This window comes from Ambystoma mexicanum, chromosome 5p (assembly GCF_040938575.1).
Source record: "Ambystoma mexicanum isolate Mex_15411 chromosome 5p, UKY_AmexF1_1, whole genome shotgun sequence".
Taxonomy (NCBI): Eukaryota; Metazoa; Chordata; class Amphibia; order Caudata; family Ambystomatidae; genus Ambystoma; species Ambystoma mexicanum.
In genome coordinates this window covers 1030998930-1031025628 of record NC_090930.1, presented here as the reverse complement: position 1 = coordinate 1031025628, position 26699 = coordinate 1030998930, and the positions used below count along the sequence as shown (strand labels likewise).

The window sequence follows — 26699 nt, the reverse complement described above, 5'->3', positions numbered from 1 at the left end:
ATCCGGGGCGAGGGCACCCCCGAATCTGGTTTGTCCCCTGCCCCGTCGGGCTCTGATCCCACTGGGTGAGCCCCTACTTTGTTCCTTTGTTTTCGGATTGATATGCTCCCTCTCAGATACCGCCCGGCTGTCCATGTTGTGATTGCTGTATCCTTTATGATGTGCTGCTCCATGATGTAACTGCTATGCACCTATTGCCTTGTGTGTGCCTTGTGTACTTCTGCCGTCCAAAAATAAAAGTTTAAAAAAAAAAAAATCTTTTTATTGAACTGTTTTTAACCAAACAAAACAAAACGAAGGTTAGCAAGTTAGGTTGCCATGGAATAAAATAAATAAATAGTACATTGAATCATGATGATAATACAAATACAGATAAAAAGCCCCCCTCCACGCCCCTCCCCTTCAAGCACAAGATGCCAAAAATATAAGAAACCTAATTTAAAAAGCAAATTGATTCCCGGAAACTGATAACCCCCCATTCCAACTTCCCAGAACCTAGGGATCTGCCCCTCGCAACCATGCCCCCTCATAAATACAGTGAACTGTGAAACATAATGCCATTAATAAGTACAAGGTAGGCATTGCTAACTGTCAAATTATTGATTGCATTCCATCTGTTCCATGGTCCATAAGAGTCTTTCGGTTCGGAAGATCATGTGAGTCATAGATAAGCATCGACTAGTTCCCTGAACCGGTCGCTTGTATTGAGCCAGAAATACGTCTGAAAGCAGAGCGTTCAAGTAAGCAAATTTAGCAGATATGGATCGCCAGGCTTGCTTGTTAGGTGCAGATTCGGCTTTCCATGGAGTGTTTAATAATTTACGGTTAGAAAAAAGGAAAATGTGCATGAGCTTTCGGGCCATGGGTTCGTCATGCAGTCCTCACTTTGAGACCCAAAGAGCATCGGGCCAGGCGCGAATTCCATTGTGGCGCCAGCAATGCAAGAAACCTGCTTATATAGCATCCGCCAATATGCCTCGATCGCCAGGCATGCCCACATCATATGCCCCAATGTGCCCAGCCTCCCACAGTGTCATCAGCATAGGGGTGATTGGGAGAGACCCATTCTATAGTTTGCTTGGTCTATAGTACATCATTTGGATCATTTTAGATTGAATTTCTCTGTTGCGAATGTTGTAAGAGACAGCCGTAATGTTCTCAAAAAATTCGAACAGACGTCCCAGATCAAGTGTAGCCTCTAGGTCATCAGACCACTGGGACGCCAGTGTGTTATTACACCCAACGTTATTGGGTGTGCAAATTATGTAGAATGTTCCTAGGTGTGGCAAAGTCGTCATGTTTTTCTCCATTTCGTGGTTGCCAGTTGTCGGGCCTGCTTGTCGAGAATGATCTGTCGTGCAAGAGCAGATCACCGCTAGTATGGATCTGTAGCATAGCCATTGAGCCGCCCCTATCTCTCGAACCTGTTTAGCTTCATGGAAGTTAATTTGTGTAATTTGTGATTTAGACAGGAGTGGGCGGATACTAAACCATGCTGACACCAACTGGTGGGAGGAACCCAATGTCTGCCTCATATTGCCTCATTGTGTCCGCGTCGGCCCCACTATGGGGTGTGTTTTAATTCTTGCAGGGAGTTTGGCTGGTGGGATGGCCAGGACTTCAAGCGGGGTATACGGCACCAGCAAAGGTAACTCCATGGTCCTCCAGATAGTTGGTTCTTCGATGTTAAGCCATTGTTTAGCCTAGCATATTTGAGCGGCTTGATGATATGTCTTCCAAACGGGCAGCGCCAGTCCTCCTTCTGCCTTAGAAGCCTGAAGAATTTCAAGTCTGAAGCATGCTTTTTTCCCTCGCCATATAAATGTGGTCATATACGAATCTAATTCCCTAAACATCTGTCGTGTGGGAGTCAAGGGGAGCATCATAGCTAGATATATCAATTTGTGCAGGGAGTTCATTTTGAAGGCATTCATTCTTCGCAGTAGAGACAGCGGCAGAGTGGAGCATCTAGTCAAGTCTTGCTTAATTTTTAACAGGGTTGGAGGGTAGTTCAAATCTAAGATTCTGTTCAGTATTGGGCTGATATTCATCCCAAAGTATTTAATGTGTTGTTGCAAGCGAAAAGGTGCAAACCCTCCTGGGTCCCAAGGAATATCTAATCTAGGTGGAAGGATCTCTGATTTTTCTGAGTTGATTTTATAAGCAGCCATGGGGCCAAAGTCCTGTAAAAGGTGCTGTAAGCATGGTAGTGAGGTTGTGATGTGGCCAACATGCACCAGCATGTCATCAAAGATATTCGATGTTCTGTATCTCCTTGTAGTAAACTTGTCCATTCTGGATCTGTCCGCAGTTTCACCGCTGGTGGTTCAATAGCTAGGGCACATAGGAGAAAAGAAAGAGGGCATCCGTGTCTCGTATCAGAGTGCCAGAGTGCAAAGCAAAAGTAGGCAAAGTGACTCCATTGATGGTAACCGAGGCCATCAGGTCGGTATAGAGGAGTTTGAGCAATCTAATAAGCGGCAGTGGGAAGCCATTTAGACCGAGCATTTGTAACATAAAGTCCCATCTGACCTTGTCGAATGCTTGCTCAGCATTGAGTGCTAAAAGCACATCTCCAGGATCTGGCTCAATGGCCATAACATATAGCAACCAACATATATTGTCGACTTAGTGTCTGCCCTCCACAAAGCCGGTTTGATCGTTGTGAATTAGAGATGGTATGATCCCCTTGATTCTCTGCACCAGGCATTTAGCCAATATTTTGTCGTCGGCATTGATTAAGGATATAGGATGATTTTATTTATTTTTGTAGAGCATGCAAGCAGCCCTTGGGCATCAAGGTGCTGTTACATAGGAACTTAGTTACAATACATGAAAGCTTAGTTACATTAGCCGATCGGTGTGCTTGGTTACATTTAATGATCGGTGCGCAAATAGGTACATGGTTTTGTGTTGCATACGGGCAATATAGCGACACAGGTTACATAGTGTGTGGCTAGTCGCCTAGTGTCATAGCAGTTGATATAATATGTATACACAGTATACATATTATAATATTAATAATATATATGTGATTATAAAAATAATAATATATGTTAAGGAAATATAATATGTTAAGGAATCGGGTCAATGCTGTGTACAGTGAGTATTTTAGCCTTGCTTTGATGGCTTTGCGGAATGTCATGTGAGAAGGTTCCAGTCTGAAGACAAGTGGGAGGGCATTCCATTGGCTGACGGCGACGAAGGGGAAGCTGACACCACCTCCTTTGGCGCAAGGATCTGCAGGTGAGCGGCCTCTGGTCAACGACGGAAGCCAGTTGGCACATCAACAGGCTGGAGTTGCAAGCTATCCGGCTAGCCCTGAAAGCATTTGACCTATCTCTGCGGGAAAAGCATGTCCTCGTCTTGACGGACAACACAATGGCAATGCACGACCTCAGCAAGCAAGGTGGTGTGCACTCCCTCCCCCTCTGCACGGAAGTGATGATGCTTTGATTCTGGTTGCTCGCCAACAAGATCTCGGTCTCGGCAGTTCATCTGGCGGGCACAGAGAACAACTTGGCGTATTCTCTGTGCAGGTAGAGCACGGTCTCATGTGAGTGGGAAGTGTGCCAGGAAGTCCTAGAGGAGGTCTTCACTCTCTGCGGTACCCCAGCAGTGGAGCTGTTCGCAACGGAGACCAATAGGAATTGCGAACTATTCTGCTCGAGGAAATTCCCAGAGAACGGTGCACTGGGGGATATGTTTCTGGTGGATTGGACCTTCCCTCCCCTAGACGCATTCCCTCCGATTCCCGTCATTCCATGGGTTCTCCGGAGGTTGAAGAGGTTTCGAGCGACCATGATCTTGATCGGCCCGGACTGGGCGAGGAGAACGTTGTTCTCTGACCTCTTGGATCTGTCCACCTCACTGGTTGCCTCGGCGTCCGGATCTCCTAACCCAGTTGGAAATGCCGGATACTCCACCCGACCCCAGAATCCCTCAACACACATGCGTGGATATGATTGATGACTGATATCTCTTTGAGGAAGCACTGGAGGTGTTGCTGGCTGCACGCAGACCATCTACAAGATCTTTGTACATGTGCAGATGGAGATGATTTGAGGCGTGGTGCAAGGAACACGGGATTGACCCCATCTCTAGCCTGGCCCCTACAGTGATGGAGTTCCTTCCTTCACTGGCCTCTGTAGACCTTCAGGTCAACAAAGTCAAAGGATATTTGGCGGCCTTGTCTGTGTTCAAGAGATCCCCGGATCAAGTTTTGTTTTTTACGTTCCTGCTAATGGCACAATTCCTGAAAGGCCTCGTAAATATGTTTCTGCCAACTCACTTTATTGTCCCAGATTGGGATCTTAATCTGGTTCTTACATTTCAGATAGCGGCTCCTTTTGAGCCTATGCACTCTTGTCCTTTACGGCTTCTCTGTTGAAAACAGCCTTCTTGGTGGCTATTACATCCGCTAGGCGGGTGAGTGAGCTGCAGGCCTTATGCTGTAAGGCCACCCTTCCTGTGTTTTTTCTGGGAGAAAGGTTCACTCAAGGTAAGGCCTGGCTTCCTCCCCAAGGTTGTATCAGAATTTCACTTGTCACAGTGCATCGAACGTCCGGTCTTCTAGCCTCCTCCTCAACCTTCTAAGCAGGAGGAACGTTTCCATCGTCAAGACCCGAAGAGGGCGTTGAGTTACTATGTCGCCAGAACAGCTAATTTCAGGAGAGCTAACCAGCTCTTCGTGGCTTTTTCCTTAGCCCATTAGGTCCTGCCCATAACAAAGCATACTTTATCCTGTTGGATAATTCTCTGCATTGATGAATGTTACCAGGCCTCTGGGAAAGAATTAACAGCAGGCATCAGAGCCCATTCCACAAGTGGGGCTCTCTGCATGCACAGCATTGCAGAGGGGGGTCCTTGACCGGGAGATATGTTGTGCTGCGACATGGTCATCTTTACACACCTTTGCAAAGCACTGTAGCCTGGATGTGGTTCATGCTTCTGATGCGCTTTTTGTCAGGGCAGTGCTGCAAAATGTGTTTATATAACTTTCTGCCCGCCTCCTTCGTTACTGCTTTGGGAGTCTATCAGATGAGGAGAAACGCAATCCATTGAAGGAGAAATTACTTTACCGTAAGTGCACTCGTACCGTTCTTTATATGGATTCTTCTCCTGCAGATTCCTCATCTCCACTCCCATCCATCCCTGCTCAGAAAGTCGTTGGGTGGTGCGCATCTTTCTATTTCATGTTGACTTGGTGATGGTCCTCTGTGTCCGTTTTCTGTCTTCCTGCCATAGACTTAAAACAAATATTTTTCTAACACTACCTTTAGTGTTCTTTTTTCAGTTGTTGCCCCTTTTGAGGTATATATTACTTTCTTTTTAAAGGGCTCATTAGCCTGTTTGTTCTCTGTTTTCCTATGCAGTGTGTGGTGCTCTGGAAAAACGGGGGAACTGAGGTTGGGGCGTAGTAACGTGGTACTTGTACGACTCCTGACGTCATGTCCGGAGCCGACAACCATACGCCGAGCAAGACTGATCAATGGTCGACAGCCAGATCGCGGTCCACTACGCCCCCTGTTTAAAATGTTCTGAAGCAGCAAAGGAGGCTGATTTGTCTGTAGCTGCTATATCACTCGAACTTCCAACTGCTATTCATGATCTGCCTACTGCTGTGGTTCCAAAACCCCCGGACACATTTGAGACTCCTGAAGTCCCTACTACAGATCTTGAGGTCGCTATAGCTATTATGAAACCTGAAACTACTACTCCAGTTGTTCCTGCTGGTATATCTATAGCACTAAGACTGCCAGACTTTACTCTACCAGTCTCAGGTGTTTTCCAGCCCGCTGGCTCTCTCATGGCTCCCTCACACCTAGTTGTTACAGCCTTGATACCCCCTACAGCCATCCAAGATCTCACCGCTGCTGTATCCTCTGAACTCTCTATGGCAAACCCTGATGTTGTCATTACTACTTCGGATGTCTTGGAAAACCTTCCTAAAGATACCAACTCTGCTGTACCTATGGCTCCACTTTCCAGCATCATACTGTTGCCCATCAAGGAAAAACCTATCTTGGAGCCTGCAGCAGTTTTTCACAGTTCCTCTCTTCATGCACACACAGTTGGGGTCTGTGTTCCAAAGACTTCATCTTTTCTGAATTCTACATCCAAGGTTCAGAACATTGGTACCGGCTCCGTCATTCAAGACTCTCACCTTACAACTCGTTTCTGGTGCCTCATGATGTGTCTTTTTGGAGTAAGACTCTTGTACTGTGGAACAGACACTCTTCCTACAGGTCGGTCTTCAGGGAGCCTGGAGAGGGGCATACTGTCATGCATGCGCCATGGGCACATCCATTTTTGCTCCATTTGGACTTTGCTAATTAATGGTTATTGTCATCTAACTACGCATACCATAATGCACCTGGCCGCAAGCATTGTTTCCTGGTCGTTCCTATTGGATTTCTATGGAACTACACTCCCCAGAAGCCTTAGAGTCTGGTCCTGCTTCCACCAGCCCAGGAACAGAAAGGGAGGTGGCCGATTGCCTGCAGGTGTGATTCGCCAGGTGAAACCAATTGGCCTGCCTCTGTGCTGGGCTAGGCAGTATATAAGGCTGCTGTCTGCAGTGGCTCAGCCTCTTGCATTGAGAGTCCTTCCTCCACCTTTCGCGAGTGTCTTCGGATCCTTGTATGCTGTTTATCCTCATTCCTGCTTGGACCCTGCCTTACAGCTTGTTACACCCTGCTGCCTTCAGCCCTAGCCTTTTGGGCTCCCTGCCTTGTTGCTTGCTCCACCCTGCTGCCTCCAGTCATAGCCTTCCAGGCTCCCTGCCTCTCAGCCCTGCTCCTCTGGGCTCTCCACACTGCAGCTGATCACGCTCTGCTGCCTTCCAGTCTCCGCCCTTGCCCTGCCGGGCTCTCCACATTGCAGCGGATCACGCTCTGCTGCCTTCCAGTCTCCGCCCTTGCCCTGCCGGGCTCTCCACATTGCAGCGGATCACGCTCTGCTGCCTTCCAGTCTCCGCCCTTGCCCTGCCGGGCTCTCCACTTTGCAGCGTATCACGCTCTGCTGCTTTCCAGCCTTTGCCCTTGTCCTCAGGGCTCCCTGCTCTGCAGCCTGCCTCTCTCCGGCTGCCTTTGCCTTGTCCTCTGGGCTCCCTGCTTGCAGCCTATCTCACACCGGCTGCCTTAGCCCTTGTCCTCAGGGCTCCCTGCTCTGCAGCCTGCCTCTCTCCGGCTGCCTTTGCCCTTGTCCTCTGGGCTCCCTGCTTGCAGGCTATCTCACACCGGCTGCCTTAGCCCTTGTCCTCAGGGCTCCCTGCTCTGCAGCCTGCCTCTCTCCGGCTGCCTTTGCCCTTGTCCTCTGGGCTCCCTGCTCTGCAGCCTATCTCACACCGGCTGCCTTTGCCCTTGTCCTCTGGGCTCCCTGCTCTGCAGCCTATCTCACACCGGCTGCCTTAGCCCTTGTCCTCAGGGCTCCCTGCTCTGCAGCCTGCCTCTCTCCGGCTGCCTTTGCCCTTGTCCTCTGGGCTCCCTGCTCTGCAGCCTGCCTCTCTCCGGCTGCCTTTGCCCTTGTCCTCTGAGCTCCCTGCTCTGCAGCCTTCCTCACTCCGGCTGCCGTAGCCCTTTTCCTCTGATATTTCTACCTTACCGTCCCACTCTTGTGGGCTTACTCATTGCCTTCCTGCTCCTCTGAGCGCTCCACCTACCTTTCTGTCCTCTGCTATCATATCCTGTTACTCGACTTTCCTTTCCTATCCTTCTGCTAGTTTGCTATCATCTCCTTTCCTGGATTTGTCTGTTGTATCTTCTCTTGTACTGTTTGTAGACCCTTTGTACAGAGCTTGTCTGCTGGTTCCCATCAGTCAACCTCTGCCCCTTCCCTTGTCTCGTTTCTATATCACAGACACCCATAGCTGCTGTTCCAAGTTATGAGCAAACAGCGTGGGACTCTGTTATAGCAAACTGTGCAGAAGGCTAGAGTATTTCCAAGGTTCGTGGAATACTCTTTTCCTATTCTGCATACACCCCAAGAGGGTATTCACTCTATACCTTTTCCCTTGCTACTCTTCCCTACTCTTCACTCCCTTTCCTTTCCGCGGTGTGTGTTCCTATCTGTCCACTTTATTTCAACACCCGAACTCTTCTGGGTGTCTTGTGCCACTCGTATTAGAGTGCCATCCTTGACAGAATGCAAGAGCCAAAAATTTCTTATTCCATTGGCCGGAAGGGCACACACAGACCAAAGATGCTTCCCTTTCGAGTTAAGAAACTTTGCATAAACCTATGGTTTCCCTAAGGACAGCAAACAAGAAACTTAGTCTAAAGGACAGTCTCGCCTTAGAAAACAAAGATTTACAAGCACGGTACTATACCCACTGGCTAGCTGACCCTTCTTCCATGTACAATTATTATGACATTTGCGACTATGATCCGCAGTCCTTATCTGTTGCAGAGCTACAGCAAGATAATGAATTCTTACAGATCTTATTAGACCAAACAGTGGAAAACTCTCCTGCGTCTTCTGACAACCCTGCTAACACCGTAACAGCTAAGGACATATCACTCATTGTGAGAGAATCTAAACCAGAATACGCTGTTGCCAGTGTAATATGCGCAAGATCAGCTTGGCAAGCTCCCCAGAATGCTGGAAAACCTTATTCGACAGGACAAGGCAGTTATTATCCTGAGGTTTGTGCATCTGGTTCCGGGTACAAAAGACCTATACTAACCATTGGTTGTCTTAATACTTCCACAGTATCTATTAACCACAATAACCCTAAGGTCAGTCTTCCCATTGCTACAACCACATTTTCTGCCACACCCGCTTCTGAAGCTGTAGATCAAACTAATGATACTTACCTGCTACACAAACAACTCCTACGACTTAAAAGAAAGACCGAAGACCTTTATGATGACTTTGTTTATTTGTATCACAAGAATCTTATGAAGGGACACAAGTCACCAGACCTTTTGACTCTATGTCCAACACCTGACATCTTATCTTTAGAGATCGACATGATAAGGCCTGGAGTTGCCATACAGAAAAGTATACAGACATTTACCAAGCAGATGGAAGACCTATATATATCATATGTATCCCTTCTAGAGATTGACACAGCTCTTTCACCTTCCAGCCGCAGAAGCTCAGGTTGTTGTACTGATAGAAAAGAATTAACTCCTCCGGTGGGTCATATCACGCACACAGTCATTACACCGCAAGACAAGGGTGGTCCACTGATTGAAAATCCTTCTGAGTCAAAGGATGCTTCCGCCCTCACCCTTGCCTATCGTCCAGTACCCACACCTACAACCTCCTCTGCAATGACAATGGCAGCTGAAGAGACTGGCACAGTTCACACCGAGCATGCGGAAGTGGCAAGCGGGGCTTGCCAAAGTGTGGCTGTGCTATCAGAAATCACTCTCGAGCAATTAACATCTTCTGTTTCTTCGATACCCCCTGAATCGCAAGTGGTTGTGGTACCCGATCTACCAGTAGTTGCAACACCTGATTTGTCTGTAGCTGCTATATCACTCGAACTTCCAACTGCTATTCATGATCTGCCTACTGCTGTGGTTCCAAAACCCCCGGACACATTTGAGACTCCTGAAGTCCCTACTACAGATCTTGAGGTCGCTATAGCTATTATGAAACCTGAAACTACTACTCCAGTTGTTCCTGCTGGTATATCTATAGCACTAAGACTGCCAGACTTTACTCTACCAGTCTCAGGTGTTTTCCAGCCCGCTGGCTCTCTCATGGCTCCCTCACACCTAGTTGTTACAGCCTTGATACCCCCTACAGCCATCCAAGATCTCACCGCTGCTGTATCCTCTGAACTCTCTATGGCAAACCCTGATGTTGTCATTACTACTTCGGATGTCTTGGAAAACCTTCCTAAAGATACCAACTCTGCTGTACCTATGGCTCCACTTTCCAGCATCATACTGTTGCCCATCAAGGAAAAACCTATCTTGGAGCCTGCAGCAGTTTTTCACAGTTCCTCTCTTCATGCACACACAGTTGGGGTCTGTGTTCCAAAGACTTCATCTTTTCTGAATTCTACATCCAAGGTTCAGAACATTGGTACCGGCTCCGTCATTCAAGACTCTCACCTTACAACTCGTTTCTGGTGCCTCATGATGTGTCTTTTTGGAGTAAGACTCTTGTACTGTGGAACAGACACTCTTCCTACAGGTCGGTCTTCAGGGAGCCTGGAGAGGGGCATACTGTCATGCATGCGCCATGGGCACATCCATTTTTGCTCCATTTGGACTTTGCTAATTAATGGTTATTGTCATCTAACTACGCATACCATAATGCACCTGGCCGCAAGCATTGTTTCCTGGCCGTTCCTATTGGATTTCTATGGAACTACACTCCCCAGAAGCCTTAGAGTCTGGTCCTGCTTCCACCAGCCCAGGAACAGAAAGGGAGGTGGCCGATTGCCTGCAGGTGTGATTCGCCAGGTGAAACCAATTGGCCTGCCTCTGTGCTGGGCTAGGCAGTATATAAGGCTGCTGTCTGCAGTGGCTCAGCCTCTTGCATTGAGAGTCCTTCCTCCACCTTTCGCGAGTGTCTTCGGATCCTTGTATGCTGTTTATCCTCATTCCTGCTTGGACCCTGCCTTACAGCTTGTTACACCCTGCTGCCTTCAGCCCTAGCCTTTTGGGCTCCCTGCCTTGTTGCTTGCTCCACCCTGCTGCCTCCAGTCATAGCCTTCCAGGCTCCCTGCCTCTCAGCCCTGCTCCTCTGGGCTCTCCACACTGCAGCTGATCACGCTCTGCTGCCTTCCAGTCTCCGCCCTTGCCCTGCCGGGCTCTCCACATTGCAGCGGATCACGCTCTGCTGCCTTCCAGTCTCCGCCCTTGCCCTGCCGGGCTCTCCACATTGCAGCGGATCACGCTCTGCTGCCTTCCAGTCTCCGCCCTTGCCCTGCCGGGCTCTCCACTTTGCAGCGTATCACGCTCTGCTGCTTTCCAGCCTTTGCCCTTGTCCTCAGGGCTCCCTGCTCTGCAGCCTGCCTCTCTCCGGCTGCCTTTGCCTTGTCCTCTGGGCTCCCTGCTTGCAGCCTATCTCACACCGGCTGCCTTAGCCCTTGTCCTCAGGGCTCCCTGCTCTGCAGCCTGCCTCTCTCCGGCTGCCTTTGCCCTTGTCCTCTGGGCTCCCTGCTTGCAGGCTATCTCACACCGGCTGCCTTAGCCCTTGTCCTCAGGGCTCCCTGCTCTGCAGCCTGCCTCTCTCCGGCTGCCTTTGCCCTTGTCCTCTGGGCTCCCTGCTCTGCAGCCTATCTCACACCGGCTGCCTTTGCCCTTGTCCTCTGGGCTCCCTGCTCTGCAGCCTATCTCACACCGGCTGCCTTAGCCCTTGTCCTCAGGGCTCCCTGCTCTGCAGCCTGCCTCTCTCCGGCTGCCTTTGCCCTTGTCCTCTGGGCTCCCTGCTCTGCAGCCTGCCTCTCTCCGGCTGCCTTTGCCCTTGTCCTCTGAGCTCCCTGCTCTGCAGCCTTCCTCACTCCGGCTGCCGTAGCCCTTTTCCTCTGATATTTCTACCTTACCGTCCCACTCTTGTGGGCTTACTCATTGCCTTCCTGCTCCTCTGAGCGCTCCACCTACCTTTCTGTCCTCTGCTATCATATCCTGTTACTCGACTTTCCTTTCCTATCCTTCTGCTAGTTTGCTATCATCTCCTTTCCTGGATTTGTCTGTTGTATCTTCTCTTGTACTGTTTGTAGACCCTTTGTACAGAGCTTGTCTGCTGGTTCCCATCAGTCAACCTCTGCCCCTTCCCTTGTCTCGTTTCTATATCACAGACACCCATAGCTGCTGTTCCAAGTTATGAGCAAACAGCGTGGGACTCTGTTATAGCAAACTGTGCAGAAGGCTAGAGTATTTCCAAGGTTCGTGGAATACTCTTTTCCTATTCTGCATACACCCCAAGAGGGTATTCACTCTATACCTTTTCCCTTGCTACTCTTCCCTACTCTTCACTCCCTTTCCTTTCCGCGGTGTGTGTTCCTATCTGTCCACTTTATTTCAACACCCGAACTCTTCTGGGTGTCTTGTGCCACTCGTATTAGAGTGCCATCCTTGACAAATATCTATCAGATGAGAAATCTATGGGAGAAGAATCCATAGAAAGAACATTACGGTAAGGTAATTTCTCCTTTCATTGAGTAGACTGGGTATATCTGTCCAAAGTACTGGCAGGGTTTGGATTAGTTCCCGTTTTCCATAAAATGCTGTTGGCTAATTTTGTTCTCCCATCTACTCGGATTAAACTGAGTGGTGCATAATCAGAACCGGTAGATTTGCAGAGAGGTACCCGTCAAGGATGCCTACTGTCCCCCCCTATTGTCTGCCCTGTCCATGGAGCCCTTGGCGCGTTTGGTCTGCTCAGCTGCAGGTATTTATGGGTTAGATATCACTGGATACCAACATAACATTACATTATGATGTTCTTTCTATATGAGGGGATGCCCAGGTCTCACTGGCCAACATAGTCTTCCTTTTGGAACGGTTTCATCGGGTTTCGGGGTTTAAATTAACTACACAAAGTCCACCATACTTAATGTCTCGGAGACACGGAAGACGGTCCATTGGCTGAAGAATACCTTTCCATTTCCATTGGCATCGGACACCTTGAAATATTTGGGTATATCTCTCACCGGGCGATACAATCAACCATATGCCGCTAACATCCCAGCGCTCCTCGCCTCGACTAAACAAAATCTGGCAAGATGGGGGAAGTCTGAAATCTCCTAGTTGGGAAGAATCAGAGGTCAAAATGACCCTGTTGCTACAGCTATTGTACACTTTTCAGGCGTTGCTGATTTGTATTCCAAGGGTGGTGCTTAAGGAGCTTCAGTCCCACATCTTTCGGTTTATTTGGGCAAGTAAGTTCCCCAGGGTGGCCAGGCATATGCTGATGGTGGGCAAAGGAAAAGAGATGTCTGGCAGTACCGGATATCGTAAGATATTTATATGCTGCTCAACTCGACCCATTGTTAGAAAGCAGCGGGGCTACACAAAACCCCAAACATTGGACGAACATTGGTGCTCTCCAATGACAAGGAAGCGCGACGGGTGTGGGTTCCCTCCAACCATGGCAATGTTCGATTATTGGGACAAGGTATCCCATAGATATGCAACAACTACTTCCCCTACCCTCTAACAGGAATATGGAACAGTTGGAAATTCCCACCAGGGCAGGACACAGAAGATTCACTCGTTAGGTTTAAGGTGGACTGTCTAGACTGAACCAACTGTTTGAAAACGAACAACCCCTATCCTTCTAGCAGTGCAAGCAAGCCTTTATGTTGGTAGACGCAGATAAGTATGGTTACATACAACTTAGGCACTGGATTATGAGAACGAAAGTAGCAAATCATGCAACGAGGGAAACATCACAGTTTGAGGACTTGTTCATTGAGGATCCCCCAGCCGGTATGGTTTCATCTTTATACAAGGTTCTCAATTCTAATAGATTTAAACCCATCCCCCTCATATATGGTCAGATGGGAAGAGGACATCTGGAAGCCCACAGCCTGGTATAACATTTGGACAAGGGCATGGAAATGCTCCAAGTCGGTTCTGCTTAAGGAGAATGGTTTCAACTGATGCTCTGATGGTACCTTGCTCCGGAACGCTTGAACAAGATGAACCCAACACACTCCCACACATGTTGGAGATGCACCGCTGCCCCGGCTACCTTTTTCCATATGTGGTGGACATGTCCAATCATCCAGCTGTTTTGTAAGGAGGTGCTAGCTCAAATTAAAACGATTACTGGGGCTGATTTAGTAGCGGACTCCGAGGTAGCATTACTAGATGAGGACTTGCAGAGGCAATACAAATTGGGGGGCTAAAACATCGAAGCTAATAACCAACTTTCAATGTATTGCCTTTTTCCCGCAGATTCCTCATCAGATAGATATTCCCTCCAGCTTTTCTGCTTCAGAACATTTTCAACAGGGGGCCTAGTGGACCACGACCCGGCCGTCGATCCGTCTTGCTCTGCGCCTGGTTGTTGGCTCCGGACGCGACGTCAGGAGTCATATAAATACCACTTCACTACGCCCCAACCTCTGTTCCTTTTTTCCACACGCTAACACAGAGCTTCGATTCTCTCAACGTTTTCATCACAAAACTTTGTACTTTTTTCAAAATCCTTGAAGCAAGATGTCTGTCTCTCAGGTATCAGGTTTCAAACAGTGTTCCTATTGTGGTACCAAGATGTCCATCACTGACCCACACGAGTTGTCTCTGGTGCCTCGGCACATGTCACAGGACTGACAGGTGTTCATCGTGCGCCAAAATGCAATCTAAATCCCTTTTCGATCAAGCTGCAAGACTTGCTCTGGGTCGACCGCCTTCAAAATCACTGGCGCGGTCGACGTTTCGGTCTTCAGAGGCCGAAACTGAGAGGTATATGCCCCGAGAAAGAATACAGGCGGAAGAAATTGTCCCACTCGAGGAGCCACTCTTCCTCGTTCAGAAAGAAGAAAAGACGCCACTGCCAACATCGATACTCTGAGTCATCGACAGATAAAGGTAAGTCGTTGACTGGGCCTACCACCCACCAAGAGCGGGAGGAGTTCAAATCCTCGATGTTTGAAATGTTCAAGAAGCATGCTGCAGTCGGCGCGGCTAACCCCCCTAAGCAGCTGGCCTCTGAGTATAGAGCGACGCTCGGTATACCCAACCCCTTTAGTGCCTCGGTACCGACAATGTCGGCGCCAATAAATCTTTCGACACTGAAAGAGATCCAACAGAAGCCGGATCAACCCTGTGCATCCAAGGATGTCGATGCTACAGTTTCTCGATCGACAACGACATCCACCATATCAGCGCCGAAAGACAATCCCTCAATGTCTACGGTTGTCGAGAAAACATTCACCCCGCAACCCCAGTTTGAATTTTTCGATACTATGGCAGGTATCTTCGGCAGTCATGACGCGGATGACCAGGGGGATGTCGACAGATTTACTTGGGTTCAGGAGTGGGTCGATTATTTTGATGACCAGAATCGGCTTTTGCAACTGGCTCAAGGCCTCCAGGACACCAGTAATCTGGACACCTCTCCAGACCTCGAATTTCAGCAGTCCCAGCCTTATCTTCATAATACCTCTAAATTCAGGGCTCTGGTAGAAAGGGTTATTGACACCCTGGGATTGCACTCATCAGTGGCGCCTGTACAAGGTTATGACCTTACTGACATTTTAGATGAAGGCCTAACCGCGGAACGTAATATGCCTTTAAACCCTGCCATTGCCAATCCTTTAGCAATTATGTGGCAAAACTCTTGTTCCATTACTCCCGTCAGCAGGCTGCAGTTCTAAATGCTGCTCAGTATGTCCCAAAGGAGAAATGCACGAGGGCTTTCTACAGCTAATGGAGGATGGGAAAGAGGTGGCCAGACAGACGCTGCAAACGGGCCTGGACATCGCAGACTGTTTGATTTTGAGTAATTTATCACGCGCACCAGACGGAGTCAACCATATTCGGGCGCAGATGGCAACTATAAGAAATCGCGAATTTCATAAGAGAAGAAAAAGAAGATGTCTGAGGGTTTAGTTTAGATTACCGGTTTACATTTATCTAAATAGAAAGGTTTTCAATCTCTTTCTAAAGAGCTCCAGGCTTTCGCACTTTCTAATTTCAAGAGGAAGTTGATTCCAGACTTTAGGTCCATAGACACCAAAGCTTCTGTCTCCTCTTGTAGTGCATTTTGTTCGTGGAATGCAAAGTAAGAGTCTGTCCTCCGAACCTAAGTTCCTTTTCGGCTGATAAGGTATTATTTTATCCGCTAAATATGCAGGGGCCAGCCCTTTAGTACATTTAAACACTAGGCATGCCATCTTAAATCTAATCCTGTCTTCCACCATCAGCCAGTGGAGTGATCTCCGCATAGATGACACATGATCACTTTTCTTTATGTTCCCAATAGCTCTCACTGCTGCATTTTGTGCTCTTTGGAGTCTCATCATTTGCTTCTGAGGAATCCCTGCCAATAAACTGTTACAATAATCAAGGTGGGGGTTAGTCATTGCCCCCACCACCACTGCTCTATCTTCTGTTGGAATGTAGGGGACTATTTTCCTTAATGATCGAAGTGCAAAGTGAACTGATTTCACTTTAGCCCCTACTTGGGCATCGCTATTCAAATTTGCTTGCCACCAACAACCTAGGTTTTTTTACTTTTTTATCATATTGTAGTTGTTCACCCAAAATCATAGGGGGAGAGCTTTGAATGTCTGCTGTTTTTTTGTTCTTTGAGCTAAACAGTATAATTTCTGTTTTGGCAGCGTTTAATTGTAGATGGTTGTTATTCATCCATTCATTCAGTTCCCTCATACATTGATTAATTCTTTCAAAATCTTCTTCATTATTTTGTAGTTCAATATATAGTTGCGTATCATCCGCATATGAATGAAATAGCAAACCATATTTCCTAAAAATCCCAAAGACTGGTCGAAAATAAAGATTAAAAATGAGTGGGGACAGGGACGAGCCCTGTGGCACCCCGCAATCAAGTTCCACCATTTGTGAGGTAAAGCCATGGAGTATAACCCTTTGAGTTATTTCTTTAAGAAAGGATTCAAACCCCTTTACTACTTGTTCAGAGGCTTTCCCCACCTGCTTAATCCGTTTGGCCATTACCTGATGATTCACAGTATCGAAGGCCGCGGAGAGATCCAACATCAATAACACTGTGGATCCTCCCCTATCGGCTACCTCCATTAAATCATCATGCACTGCTAAAAGAGATGATTCTGTGCCATGGTTTGGGCAAAAACCTGATTGAAGATCATCCAGTAGATTCTCTTCGTCCACAAAGGCCTGGAACTGGGAACACACCACCTTTTAAAGAATTTTTGTTGGCCACATCAAATTAGCCACTGGTCGGTAGTTCTTCATTACTTCCGGGTCTAAAGTAGTTTTCTTTAATAGAGGTTTAATTAAAGCTTTTTTCAAAGCTATTGGTACCTGTGAGTCTTGGAAGTGACTTATTCACAAAGATCCCCATGAATGGCGTTAATTCTTTTGCTAACCATTTGGCAGCATAAACTGGCATTCTACAGGAGGAATCATTAGTGGGTTTCAATTGCCCTAACAGGGTAAAAATGGTCTCATTCTCCACTTTTTGAAACTGAAACGCTATTTCCCTTTGATTTTCCTTATCGTATTCCTGTTCTTCCTTTGTTTGTCTCTCAATTTTAGAGTCCCTTCCCAATTCAATATTATTTAATATGGTAACTATTTTATCTTTAAAAAGGCATTGAATTTATCAGCCTGTTCCTGAGATGCTGTTGTAGTTGTATGCATGCATACTGGTTTACTAAACTTTTTAACCACATCAAATATGCCTTTAAACTGGTTTCCAGCTTGCATGATCTCACTATGTAAATAGTCCCGTTTTGCTACAAATAGGGCAGTTTTATATACTTTTAATACTGCCTTAGCCATAACTGCATCATTATTGTTCTTACTGTATCTCCAATTGTCGTTAGCTTTGCGTAGTTGCTTCCGAAGCAAGTCCGGGACCAAACCAGGATTCAGATTTCTTAGTTTTTTTCTGTTTCAGGGGGGCATACTTATTACATATTTCTTCCAATGTGTCCATACCTTTATTGAAGAATTCATCACATGTCAGTGACTTATCAATAGTATTCAGTTTCTCCTGTACTTCTCCGCCTGGGATTTTATCCAGGTCAGCGACTGCACGTTTCCATATTATTGGCATTTCTCTACCTTTATTCTTTACTAGATCTTTACCGGTTAGTGTAAAAAGTAGGGCACAATGATCCGACCATAACACTGGTAGAGTTTCTTTAAAAGCTACTATTTTCCCTCTTGTTGCCAGCATATCTGGCCACTGTGTGGGCAGATCAATGGCATCAGCCATAACACTAAGAAGGCAGCCCTACTTAAAAACCTCTGGTTATTTGCCTAATGTCCAAGTGAAGCTTCTGGACAGGCCCTTCGAGGGCGATCTTCTTTTTCGGCCAGAAAGCCGATGATTCCTTACAGAAATTTAAGGAATCCAAACTAGCTGCCAAATCCTTAGACCTAGCTGTGCAGCTGGCCAAACCTGCATTTAGCTTTGCCTCTAGGGCATGGGGGCTACAGGATATATGCTCCTTACGGCAGATGAGCGCATCTCTCACCGGCCAGGCAAGGTTAGAAGCGTTTCTCATGCTACGGAAGGGGCAGAGGGGCTTCTAGAGGTCAACATGCAGTGTCAGCAGCGGGGGCGACCAAGCCTCTGAATTTGCTTTGATTTTTCCCTCTCACCGCGGACCGGTTGTAGGATGGTTGACTGAGCATTTGCTCCAGTGGCAGAAAATTACTTTGATGCCTGGGCTCTACAGCTCATTCCGTGTGATTATTGTCTACCTTTATAAGAAAACTACCGGACAGACAGCCCCCACCTGCAATCCAACCGGGACAGGAGCACAAAGAAGAACTGAGAGCCCTGTTGCTGAAGGGTGCTGTGGAAGAGGTACCACCCGAGCAGAGAGGATCGGGTTGGATTTCTGTTATTTCCTAGTACCCAACAAGGGAGGAGGTGTCCGTCCCATTCTGGACCTCAGGGGCTTGAACAAGTTCTTGAGGAAAGACAAACTCAGGATGGTGACGTTGAGAGAGATTCTCCATGCTCTAGAACGACAGGACTGGCTGGTGTCGATAGACCTAAAGGACGCTTATTTACATGTGCCAATCCATTGAAAGTACAGGAAGTTCCTAAGGTTCACCATAGGAGATATGCACTATCACTTCAAGGTGCTTCCCTTTGGTCTAACCTTCTCCCCAAGGGTCTACACCAAGTTTATGGCTGTAGTTGCGGCTCACCTCAGGAGATCCTGAGTCCACGTATTTCCATATCTGGACGACCGGCTGATCCGAGGGAAGTCTGTACTGCCGGTATTGTCCCATTTAGAGGACACGTGCTTGCTGCTGCACAAGCTGGGCTTATCCCCAAATTTAAAGAAGTCCCACATGACACCAGTTCAGCGGCTCAAGTTCATCGGAACAGTTCTAGACACCCGGGTGGAGAAAGCCTTCCCTCCCGAGGAGAGAGTAGTCAGCTTGACACAGATGGTCGACTGTTCCGCAACAGTGCCACTCTACCAGTGGCTTCCTTCCTCCGCCTCCTAGGCCTCATGGCCTCCTGCATTTTTCTAGTGCCAGAGGCCATGTTGTGCATGAGATCCCTGCAATGGCTACTGAGGGATCAGTGGTCTCAGTACCTCGGCTCTCTCTCGGATCTCCTCAGGGTGTCTGCATTAGTGGTCAACGATCTGTCCTGTTGGGCGGAACGCAACAGTCTTTTGGTGGGGGAACCCTTCTGGCCTCCTTGGCTGAAGACCCAAGTGGTCAGAGATGCGTCTCTGAAGGTTTGGGGCGCTCACTGCGAGGATTTGCAGGTGAGCTGCCTCTGGTCAAAGACGGAAGCCAAGTGGCATATCAACAGGCTGGAATTAAGAGCTATCAGGCTAGCCTGAAAGCATTCGACCCGTCTCTGCAGGGGAAACATATGCTCGTTGTGACGGACAACACAACTCAACAAGCAATGTGTTGTGCGCTTCTGCCCCCGATGCACGGAGGCGATGATACTTTGGTTCTGGTTGCTATACAACAGGACCTCGGTCTCGGCAGTTCATCTGGCGGGCGCAGAGAACAACTTGGTGGATGCTCTGAGCAGGCAGAGCATGGTCTTGCACCAGTGGGAAGTGTGCCAGAAAGTCCTGGAGGAGGTCTTCGCTCTCTGGGGTACCCCAACAGTGGATCTGTTCACAAAGGATTCAACAGGAAATGCAAACAGTTTTGTTCAAGGGAATTCCCAGCAAACAGTGCACTGGGGGATGCGTTTCTGGTGGATTGGACCTTCCCTCTCCTTTAAACATTCCCTCTGATTGCTGTCATTCCATGGGTTCTCCGGAGGTTGAAGTGGTTTTGAGCCACCATGATCTTGATAGCCCGGACTGGGCGAGGAGAACGTGGTACTCCGACCTCTTGGATCTGTCCATCTGTCCACCTTACCGGTTGCCTCGACGTCCGGATTTCCTAACCCAGTCGGAAGGTCAGATAATCCATCCAACCCCAGAATCCCTGAACCTTGAGAGGATGAGATATGATGACTGGGACCTCTTTAAGGAAGTACTTGAGGTGTTGCTGGCTGCACGCAGACCATCTACAACATCTTTGTACGCGTGCAGATAGAGAAGATTTGAGGCGTAGTACGAGGAACGCGAGATTGACCCCATCTCTTGCCCCCACCACTAAAGTGATGAAGTTCCTGAAAGGCCTTGTAGATATGTTTCCGCCAACTCCCTTTGTTGTGCCGGATTGGGACCTTAATCTGGTTCTGACATTTCTGACGGCGGCTCCCTTTGAGCCTATGCACTCTTGTCCCTTACAGCCTTTCTCCTTCAAAACAGCCTTCTTGGTGGCTATTACATCCGCTAGGCGGGTGAGTGAACTACAGGCCTTATGCTGTAAGCCACCCTTACTGTGTTTTTTCTGGGAGAAATTTTCACTCTGGGTAAGGCCTGGCATCCTCCCCAAGGTTGTCTCAGAATTCCACCTGTCCCAATCCATCGGCTTTCCGGTCTTCTACCCTCCTCCGCACCATTCTAAGCAGGAGGAACGGTCACATCACCTAGACCCGAAGAGGGCGTTGAGTTATATCGCCAGGACAGCTAGTTTTAGGAGAGCTGAACAGCTGTTCGTGGAAGTCTCAGCATCAACGGCTTCGCAGAGGGGAGTTCCTGTCCGGGACGTTTGTCGCGCTGCGACATGGTAATCCCTGCATATCTTCGCAAAGCACTACAGTGTGGATGTGGCAGCTACTACTGATGCACGTTTTGGCAGGGCAGTGCTGCAAAATCTCTTGGTGTAACTTTCTGCCCGCCTCCTTCCTTACTGCTTTAGGAGTCTATCAGATGACGAATCTACAGGAGAAACGCAATCCATTGAAGGAGAAATGACTTACCAGAATGTTCTTTCTATGGATTTTTCCCCCACAGATTCCTCATCTCCCTTCCCATCCATTCCCGCTCAGAAAGTCGGTGGTTGGCGCGCATCTTCTCTTTCACGTTTACTTGGTGATGGTCCTCTCTGTCCGTTTTCTGTCTTCCTGCCACAGTTTCTAAAACAAAGATTTTTCTAACACTACTTGTAGTGTTTGTTCAATTGTTACTCCTTCTGGGGTCTATAGTTACTTCTTTCTTTTTAAGGGCTCATTAGCCTGTTTGTTCTCTCTGTTTTCCTATGCAGCATGTGGTGCTTGGGAAAAAAAGGGGGAACTGAGGTTGGGGCATAGTGATGTGGTATTTATACGATGCCTGACGTCACATCCGAAGCCGATGACCAGTCGCCGAGCAAGATGGATCGACGGCTGGGTCGAGGTCCGCTACGCTCCCTGTTGAAACTTTTCCTAAGCAGCGAAGCTGGAGTGAATAGCTATCCGATGAGGAATCTGCAGAAGAAGAATCCATAGAAAGAACATTACTTTAAGTAATTTCTCCATTTGGTTGCGGCAAGGTTGGTTGTAGCAAAAAACTGTGTCCTCGACTGTGCCAGAAATGAAGTAGTGGTGGACTAGCGTTTGGTTTGTGGCCGCAATGAGAAAAAAAGATGCAGCGCTTAAAGGGGATATGATGCAATACCTCGGGGGATGGGGTCTTCTATCGCATTTCTTAGTCAGCATGATAACTCTGTAATACACCACAAGCCTCATGAGATGCCGTCCTTCTCGCTGTTATTAAAATCTGTTTCTTAGGCTTTGAGATCCACCGGCCTCCACACTGTATTTTGTGATTTATTTAGATTTTCTCGTGATTTTTGCTTTATTTTATTATTTCTATGAAATATTAATTTGAATACCAACTTCGACATGTGCTGTTTTCAGGTAAAAACTGTTGTAACACACAGAGGTTGTATGCAGCAGTGGGCACTGTGATGCCATCTGTTTTGAGCTTTAATAAAATGTAAATGATAAAAAGAAAAAACAGGATAAAATGTATTGCAGCAGGCATGAACTCCTAAAGATAATAGAAAAGCTGTCCCTGCACCTCACAGCTCTATAAGGCACTAATGGGTTACAGCAGAGACGTTGACAGAAGTGTTAGTTTCCCTATTTCTTACACACTTGCAGCCACTAAAAAAGAGACCACCATGAACCTCAGGAACACTGTGCCACACACCCTTTGTGGCTGCAGAGTGTTCAGAGGAGATTGTCAGCGACTCATGGGGCCACCAGTGTTTTGCCTGCCGAATGTAAAATGTTAAACTAAACTATGGGTCACCTGTGTGGCACCTATTGTCCAAAATTAAACTGGGAATGCAAGAAAATGGGTCCTTACTGTCCCAGATATTCCTAATGCCCAACATCATTAAGAGTAATAGGATTAAGGAGCCATTAAACTTTCCCACTGATAACAGAAAGCTAAATTATGCTTTGTGGAAACCATCACTCTGTGGACATAACAAAATCTACCCCTTCTACATGAGGGACTGTATGAGCCTCTGAACAGCTACCCCTTAATCAGTACCATATATTACTTTAGTTAGGGCCTCATGCTTACTTGTTTTCTATTACTATATATATGCTTTTACTTCTTAAAAAAGGAAATTCGGCAAGTTACTGCAAATGCAGCAATTTTTAGAGGACAGGGTATCTGCCAATGAATGGTGTTATGTTTATTCTATGCAGTTAAGAGATATACCTTGAAAAGGGTCAATGCGAATATCAATGTTGTTTTCGTATCCTGTGACATAATGGTATTGCAGATTTTTCCTTTTATAGACTTGCTATTTTAACTTGTTCTGAAAATGCCAATTTGTAGGAACAAAGGCTTTTAATTGTCCTAAGTAACTGTCGTCATCTGGAACGTCACACTTTCCTGAACATTGCTGAACACTTTGAAAAGCACAGCTTCCCAGCAATTGAGAAAATAACCCAGGTAAGCACAAGGACTAGCATTTGCTGTAATGTTCACTCCTGGAATATGTATGTCTTAAGTGTGTGGAGCTTTGTTGACCGCAGAAGCAGTCTTTGTAATGAAATCATGGTAATCCAAAAATATTGTATACTACCTGCTTTAAGAAAGAAGAGCTATACATTTAATCAAGAGCCATTTTGTTTCTGATAACACTTGCTAATTATAGAAAGTCATATTGTAATCCTTTTTTAATAGAGTGGGGTCATGTTATGTTATGGACATTTGTTAGGGAGAATTCTCTGTTTAGGCTGAATTTCCCTACCTAGTGAGTCCCCCAGCAGCTTTGCTGGATTTCTGGGGTTTCTTTTTTTTCTCCTGCCAAGAGTGAGACTCTTTTACCCTCCCTCTTGGACATGTTGAAGTGTGTTTTCTTGGTTAAACCTTGTGTTGAATGGGCTATGGGGTCTTTTACTCCATAGGGCCTCATGTATTTTTGTAATGTGGGTTACACAGCACCCTCTGTGCCGTGACCCAGGGGTGTCCTAGGGACTCCCCAACATAGACTCCATACCCTGGGACTGACTACTGTCTCCCAGGGCATGTAAAGTCACCAAAGACTTTGCTAGTCTTGAATCCTGAACAGAACCAGTACAAACCATCATATTGTGGACGTACTGGCTGGGGCAATTCGATTGCCCCAGGGTCTGTTAGTCGAGGGGGCACGTCTCCGTCCCCCCTGATCGAGTTTTGGCTGGTGGCAGTGGAAACTACTTTTTATATTCGACCGCGAATATTTCCCTATGGGATTTCCCATTGTTTTAGGCTAACACATTTAATTATTTATTTACGGTAGCCTTAAACATACCGCCGGTTTATATATTTATTATTATAACTCCGGTTGGGACTTTTTGCCAAAACTTGATTCTAAAATGGCGTTGGCGTTCGCCTCTGTAACTCTGACCCAAAGTGGAGCCCTTTGTTCCACTTTTGGCGGGCTTCTCCACAGAAGCCCTCCAAAGTGGTGCCACTCTGTCTGGGGTACTTAGGAGGGGTGGAGGGGGATTTAGGCACCCTGGACTGAGTTACCTTGGTAACTCAAGTCGCACTCCGTCCTGATTGGCCCAAGTGGTGAGCCGGCCGGCTCACCACTTAGCATGTTTGAGTGACAGCTAGGCTGGGTGAATGGGGGTTTGCTGCATAAAAGCAGGGCTTTGGGGACTGGAACTTCAGAAGTCGCCACAGGACCAAGAATCCGACGAGGGAAGAGCTGAGCGGACCTGCCTCGACGACACCACCCGGTGGAGCCCTGCTGAACCGTCTCACCACTTTTCCCGACGACCGAGGAGAACTCTTAACGGAGTGGCTCCTTCCCTTGACTGGTGGGGACAACCAGTTTTCACCTTCTTTCCGCTTCTCGAGGTATCTCGTGGCCGCCTTGCCAGTGCCAAGCACCCCGGCAACCGGAACCCCACCACTTTTACCCCAACCACGAAAGTCGGTACAACCCTTTAACCGGAGGACTCCGCGGCTGGTTTCTTCCCGGGCAGTGCAAAGACCCTCTTCTTCTGCTCTTCAGCGAGAACTTCTTCTCCCCTGACCGACGTCGAGCCTTGCTGCCACTGCCTGGAACAACTGCCACCGCTGGAGGATCCTTTCCGCTTAAGGTACCGTGTTCCGCCTGGCTTCCCTTGCCACCGACTGTACGGGGTAGATTTAGCCCCCGGCTTTCGAACCTGGGAGTGCCTGGAACACCCTGGCTAAACTTTCTAAGCCACTCTAAACTCTTTCTAACTCTTTGCAAGACTTTGAATCCCTAATAACAGTGTGATCTTGGGCACATTTTCGCTCTGGCTACTCTAAGAGTGGGCCCTGCCTAGTGACTTTTGCTCACCTGTGACTTTGTGCTTCTTTGAGCCTATTGCAAGTGTTCTGGACCTTAGAGTGGTGTGTTTAACCCATTTCTGTTTCTTTTTATCCCTTTCTTGAACCTACTAGAGTGTCATCTAACGTTAAGCGCTCACCTCTGTTTTAATTATGTGGTGTTAACCTAGAGTTGTCTAGATAGGAGTAAGGGTTGAAACTGCTTTCATTATAACTGTGTTTGAAGTGTTTTTACTATATCTGGCTAGAGTGATTTCAACTTATGTGTGTTTGATAAATAAATAACTATATACTTTTGAAACCAAGCTCTGGTCAGTGTTTGCTTGTGCTATTGTGCCTGGGTACATATTGTGTATACTTTGCATACTGCCTAACTCTTCTTGAGGGAAGTCTGACTGCTCAGCCACAGCTACCAGGTAAATCTGGGTGGTGCGGACTGCTACCAAGTGGGTTTACTGCTATACCTGTAGTCTTAAATCTTTTGCAGTGGTCCCCAAGGGAACTGCACAGGTTTCTGCCTAACACTGGTGGCAGCGGTGGGATTTGTATTAAGTATACATTTTAGTGTGCTTTAGATACCTTAGTGCAACTAACCACAAAGCTTAGCACTATAAAAGTAAACCTCTAACATGTCAGTTATAGAAAGCTATAGTCAAGTGTCCCTTGCAGCCAAAACTGCTGATTGTTTAAGAGTGCTCTGTAAACATAAAGACCTCCTGACTAAGGGCAAGAAAATGGAGCTGATTGAAAGATTGTTAGCTAACCAAAGTCTGGGTGAGGGTTCAGAGGAACCTACCACTCCAGCAACTGTAGATGACAGTATTGAAATTAACATGGAGAAAAATGTTGATGATTCTGAGGAAGAGTCAGAAGAGGAGGGTGAGGCTGTTGTGACTGTCCCCCCTAGGCCTCTACCTGCTCTACCTGCTGTACCTACTGGGCCTTTACCAGGTCCCACATTTAGTCCTCAGTACTTTGAACTGGAGAAAATGAAACTAGAATTGGAGTATAAGAAACTGAATGCTCAAACTGACAAAGAACTAAGGCTAAGGGAAATGGAGCTCAAGTATGAGCTAGAAATGAAGAAATTATCTGTTGAGAATGCTTCTCTCTCCGGCTCCTCTAGAAGTTCCAGTCCTAAAAGACCCCGGATGCCTAAAGAATTGGTTGGTATGTATGAGCCTAAGTTGGATGTGTTGGATTGGTTGTCTCTGTTTGAATATAATCATGGGCTCCAGAACATCACAGGAAATGACTTACTCACCTGGTTGTTCTCTAGGCTTCCCCCTGTTGCAACTGATGTGGTAATGGAGATGGGGGAGGAGGATAAGAAGGACTATGAATGTGTGAAACTAGCTTTGATAGCTAGGTTTGGGAAGACCCCTTCCCAGTATCTTAAGAGGTTTAGGAGCCTCAAAAAGCATGATGGTACCCCTTGGGCTACCTGGGTGAGTGAAGGGTTGAAAAACTTAGAGGGATGGATTAAGGGTTACAAGGTGAACACTTATGAAGGTATGAAGAATTTGTTTATGTTGGAGACTATTTATGATGCCTGCTCTCCTGAGCTCAGACAACACTTGGCTGATTCCAAGGAATTAGATTCCCGGAAACTAGCTAAGGCTGCTGACTTGTGGGTTGCCAACAGGGCCACTCACAAGGATTCTGGGGTAACTCAGAAAAAGGATGGGGAGAGACAGCCTAAAAAGGACTCCAAAGAGAATTCAAATACTACAAATTCCAAAGAGGGCCCCAAACAAAACTATAAGGGTAAGCCACAAGGGAAACCGAATCAGGCTAGTGTACCTTCTGGTCCCAGACCAGAAGGAGGTCAGAACAAGCCTCCATTCCAGCGAGCCTTTGGCTCATGCTTTGTTTGTAAGGCTACTGACCATGTGAAAGGAGATCCCAGATGTAAGGG

The 26699-nt window shown here is 47.3% G+C and overlaps 1 protein-coding gene across 1 annotated transcript in view; it reads left to right on the top strand.

The window, feature by feature from the left end:
- The window catches only part of EXOC2 (exocyst complex component 2), a 1591413-nt gene that overhangs the window by 1196404 nt on the left and 368310 nt on the right, over window positions 1-26699 (top strand). Inside the window, exon 22 of the mRNA XM_069613520.1 lies at window positions 22805-22921. Within this exon, the coding sequence (XP_069469621.1) occupies window positions 22805-22921 (117 nt within the window). The remainder of the gene's footprint in view (window positions 1-22804; window positions 22922-26699) is intronic.